This window comes from Myotis davidii, unplaced genomic scaffold (assembly GCF_000327345.1).
Source record: "Myotis davidii unplaced genomic scaffold, ASM32734v1 scaffold348, whole genome shotgun sequence".
In the NCBI taxonomy this organism is placed as follows: domain Eukaryota; kingdom Metazoa; phylum Chordata; class Mammalia; order Chiroptera; family Vespertilionidae; genus Myotis; species Myotis davidii.
The window spans coordinates 352,830-358,019 of NW_006298965.1; the positions used below are offsets into that span (position 1 = coordinate 352,830).

At 46.3% G+C, this 5,190-nt stretch overlaps 1 protein-coding gene across 1 annotated transcript in view; it reads left to right on the forward strand.

The window, feature by feature from the left end:
- The window catches only part of PTGER4 (prostaglandin E receptor 4), an 11,572-nt gene that overhangs the window by 1,739 nt on the left and 4,643 nt on the right, over window positions 1-5,190 (forward strand). The window contains exon 3 of the mRNA XM_006774561.2: window positions 2-88. Within this exon, the coding sequence (XP_006774624.1) occupies window positions 2-88 (87 nt within the window). The remainder of the gene's footprint in view (window position 1; window positions 89-5,190) is intronic.

The window sequence follows — 5,190 nt, forward strand, 5'->3', positions numbered from 1 at the left end:
CCGCCGCATCGCGGGCGCCGAGATCCAGATGGTCATCTTACTCATCGCCACCTCCCTGGTGGTGCTCATCTGCTCCATCCCGCTCGTGGTGAGTGGCCGGCCTGGGGCCCCGCTCCGGCCGTCTCTCTGTCCACCTCCCTCCCTCTCGCCCCTCCCGCCCCCCTCCTTCCCCTCTCATTCCGGGGCAGCAGGCTGGTCTCCTCCAGGTATCCCTGCCAGATCGGGCTGGGATTCCACCCTCAGCTCAGAGCAGCCCGACCTCCCTTCAGGCCGCATCCCTAAGGAGATGCGTGCAGCAGGTGCGTCCGCCTGGCTTCCTCTCTCCCCTGGGACAGCCCCTACCCGCGGCTGCCTGACATTGGCCTTGAGCCTTCCCGGAACCCCGCCTCAGTCAGATGTGGAGGGGAAACCGCTGTAGGGTGACTGAGAACAGCAGGATCCGAAACATCAGGGTGCTGGTCTCTGGCGTACACCGTGCCTTAGAGCAGTGGGGGTTTAGGGGGTGTTGATTTATGTAGGGTTTGGGGGGAGACTCTGCAGAACTTTAGGGCTGGAACCCAACTCGCTCAGGTTACCTGAGAAGTGACTTGCTTACAACAATCTAGAGAACTCCCTGCTCTACCCGCAGTGCCTGGGAGGACATCTGGGTGCACTGTGGGGACAGGTGCTACAGGGGGGCGGCGGCGGGCACGCAGGTCCGGCATTCTCTGGGGGTTAGGAAAGCAGGTTCTTCAGGGAACCTATTCCCGGCAGGCTGAGGGCCATGGGTGCTGGATTGGAATCTCAGCAACTGAGAGGGGTGCAGGACCATTCTAGGGAAAGGGTGCTTAGGTACTGTGGGCCCCCACTCTGCAGCTGGTGACCCCCAGCCCTGCCCTTACAGACGCTTCTAATTTTGGCCTTCCTGCCAGTGTGTGCTTCGGTTTCCATACACTTCGTTTTTAGGGCATCACCTTTCTTAAAATAGCCTCTGGGTTAACTTTTAAAACGTTATAAGCAGAAATGTTGAAGATGTACCTAGCTCTCCTCTACTTTGCGTGTCGTTACAATGAATGCACCAGAAACCCATGGGCAGATGTACATAATACTTTACCTAGAGTTTCCCTTAAAAGCAACTACTCAGTTTTTTCATCTCTCAAAACACTGCATGCCTGGAAATTCTAAACTACAAACTCAAGAGGAGAGGACTTCTCTTTCTTACGCTCATTGGGAGCAAGAGCAAATAAATGTAATATATTCTTCCTTTCTTCCCCTTCCTAAAACTGCCCAGGGATTTTGATGTAAAATAGTATCTCTCTCATAAAAGTGGCTGTAGACGAAGGAGCTTGGAGGGGGCTGAGAGCCAGCGCACAGTAGTAGCTTCTTGCCAGTTTGTATAAACAGAAGTAAATATAATTGGACAAAGAGGCCTTTAAACCATTCCAGGACCCGATATAATTTAGGGAGTTAAGTCTCACTTGAGCCACATAAATATATTTCAGTGTGTGCAGTGGCAACTCAGAAGAAAGGGAGATTTGGGAAGAGGCAACGCAGCTCCGGCTGGGGCCCCCTTCCTGGGCCTCTGCCTGATGTATTGCAGAACCGTACATGACAAAGGGAGCGCTCCGTACTTCCACTCGCAGGAACAGAGGCGCTGGAGCTGGGAGGCTAGCAGCCTGCACTGCTTTTTCATTGTGTTGTGGTTGGAGTGAGCCTGTGAAGCTACCAACTACTGCACAGTCACAGGTGAATTGCTTCCTTCCAGCTGAAGGGGCCGACGTGGCCCTGTGGTGCAGGACGGTTTATTACAAAACCTTTTTGAAACTACGGGAGAAGCCAGAGGCAAGAAATTACAGGCGCTCTATTCGTGGTTTGCAGATTAACCACATTTTAGGTAATGAATCCTGTCCACTCTATAGAAAGTCATTAACGTGTAGTAGATTTTAAGTAATTTCACCCTGAAAATCGAATTTCAGGGTCAGTTTAATCGTAAATTAATGAGACGCAAACAATGACATGCACACTTCCCACCCACCCACAGCTTTGCAATTACCGGAAGAATTCAAATGGAAACTTATCCACAACTACAGTCTTCTTTGGCATCTGTTTGCAACTTTCTTGTTTTGTTTTGATGTTTCTCTGACATTTAAAGCAGCCGGACCTATCTTCAGTTCCAAAGAAAAACGAATGAAGCATCTTTTTTAAAAAAAACTTTATCAAAGCAAGTTGGTTGCTAATTCTATTTGAGGAAAATCAAATCCTTCAAAACACTGAAAAGCTCCGGCAAGGCTAATAGAGCTCACACGGTTTACTTAGGATTTCAGGGAGCCTGGCACAGCCACTGAAAAGCCAAGTTTTTGTCTTTTGGGGAAAAAGGGAAGCAGCAGCCCGAGTGGCTCTTAGAGGGCGGTTGACACAGAGTCCAGGATGCAGAGTAAATATTGTTATCCAGCAGGAGTGTGGCTCACAAGTGGAGCTGGGCTTGGAAATGTGAGGGAGGTTGGGACGTCAGTTGTGGCCATGAAGAAGTGTGCTGAACTTGCCAGATTTTCTCAAGTGAGTCATACTCAACTGACTGCAGTTGTGAGTGCAACCGACACGGGACGGTACATGACAGGATAGAGTGGGAAGGTGCTTCTTGTCAACCAGCCTCTGGTTCTTTGAAACACAGGAGAAGCTGAAGAAATGAAAGATAAATAAAAGGGGCTGTATTCTTTAGAAATATGCAAGCAAGACAGCCTGCTAAGGTCCAGTGTGAATGTGTAGCTGGATCAACCCCGGTGCCTAAGTTTGCCGTCACTGGTGTGAAGAGAACAATTACAATCAAATCTCTGCCAGGGAACTAAACAGTTACACTGTAGGACGGGGAAAGGCGTTTTCCCCACGCAGCACCGCCGTGTTTATTGTTTACAGTTCCTTGTATTTCCTCCCTTCTCACTCTGAAGTTATAAGTATTCATCTGTTAGGTGTAGCATGGCCACTTTGGTTAGTCTTCTGCCTGAAATTTAGATCTTTAGGTAAATAGTGTCCTGTGAGTGTTTCTGATTATTAGGGCAGATGGGAACTACGCAGAGAGATATACTTGTTCCCCTTAGGCAAACAGGAAGTAGAGTCATAAAACACCTACTGGGATTTCACTTGAGTAAAATTCCCTTCTCTAGGTCCGAGAGACCCATAGATTTGGGTGCGTTACAGCAGAACCTGAAGGAAATGAGGATTTTTTTTTTCAAATAAATTGAGCTTAGTGTTTTTTTTTTTAATTAACAATTCCTCAAAGCAGTTGTTCAGTTATAGCCTCACATTGCAGAGCCAGGACTTGTACCTTGAAGACTGCATCCGGCCTCTCATTGACAAAAGCTCTGAGAATTCAGGGCTGGCCAACATTTTCACTCTCCCTGCACCCGTTTCCTCAACTGCAGACGAAGAATTTACATTATTATGCAGCTAACCCGGTGGTGGTGGATGAGTCCTCCTCTAAGGCTCTTCCCACCATGCTGTGCTGCCTGTCTAGGCTGGGTTTTATTGAACATCTACAAGATTTATTTTCCCCAGAGCAGGAGTGACTCCTATAGACTCCTAGTAGAATGCTGAAATAAATTTTCAGTGTAGAGCCTGCCTGTAGGATTAAGCAATCTGCCTGCAGTATGTGGCCAGTTAGTGACCCAAAGGGAGGGGGAACTGAGTTCCAGCCACCCAGGCAAGAACTCTTTTCATTATTCTTTATGTAAAGTGGGTTTTTGTCACACACAAAAAAAGGTTATAATTTCTAGTAACAGCTGTATCAATGTGGGGCAGTAGGATAGCTGAGCACACACGGGACATGCCTTCGATGTGCCCAAACAAGTAGACACAAGCACAGATCCACCTACGGGATCTTGTCCTTTATTGGAAAGCATTTCTACCTTGACAGTCGATGACTAAAAATCGGTTCAATCAAGACTTGAGCGTTCTTTTCCAATTAGACATCCCCTGCCAACAGGTTCTTCTTAAACAGGAAGTACATGTTTTTGATACTGTGTCATTAGCTGAACCCAAAAGCTATGTCTAAGCTGCAGTTTTCAAATTACTGATAGATTCCACAGTGGCCAAGCTTCTACATATGGGTTACCAAAAGAGTGAGAAGAGCCTACAGATATATTATGTTAGCCACTTTTAGTATTTTTTATTGATTTAGAGAAGAAAGGAGAGGGATAGAGAGAAACATCAATAAGAGAGAAACATCCATCAGCTGCCTCCTGCTCGCCCCCCACTAGGGATTGAGCCTACAACAGGGGCATGTGCCCTGACCCGGAATCGAACTGGTGTTCACCTGGTTCACGGGTCAAGGCTCAACCACCAAGCCACACCAGCTGAACTGTTAGCCATTTTTACTAAGTGCTTCCATAATCTGTACATAAATTAGAAGGAGCAGAGCCAGACTAGAGGTTTGGTTCCAGGGCTCAGGCATTTACCTCTATAGCAAACAGCCTCCTCATAACTTTGCTGTAGACACATATTCCACTGAATGTGTCATATTTTCTCCTTCACCCTACACTGTAGTCATCTTCAGGAAGCTGAGATTCTCGTAAGGTATGCCAATACTAACAATTAACTACATGCACAAATCTGCAGCTACTAAAAAACAGGCTAACTTGTAAAGTTGCAAGAGGTTATGTATGTTTGTATTCGGTGATTTTTTTTTATGGTGTTTTTCCCTCCTGACTCAGAGGTTCTGTTTTAATCATCAGCACACTCTTCCAACACTGAAAACTGCCCGAACATGTTTATTTGTGTTACATACATGGCCTGATGAGAGAAAATTCCAGAAAAGTGCTTTCATCTACCTACCCACGTGACATTGCTGTGGATATTCCCATCTTAATTTGGGGTTCCCCCTTTGGAAGGAGCAAATCAAGTAGCCTTGAAAGTGAGGCAGACATTGCTATAATTTTCGAGTGTCATGGAATGCATGGAGAGTTTGTGTTCGTTTTTGTCTTTTATTTAATTTTTCTTTTTGTACTTCAAGTCAGTCTCATTGAGAACATGCTGCAAAGGCAAACTCATTCGTCTTCTTTTAAAATAATTTAACTGACTTTTGAGAATGTTCTTACCTGAATTTGGCATTTTGCTTTTTCTATTTATCTTTTCCCACTCTGTCAACTCGCCCTTACTGAAACAATGTTAAATGACCAGGCTCAGTGCCTTGTGTTAATTGTAAGCTCCCCACCCCCA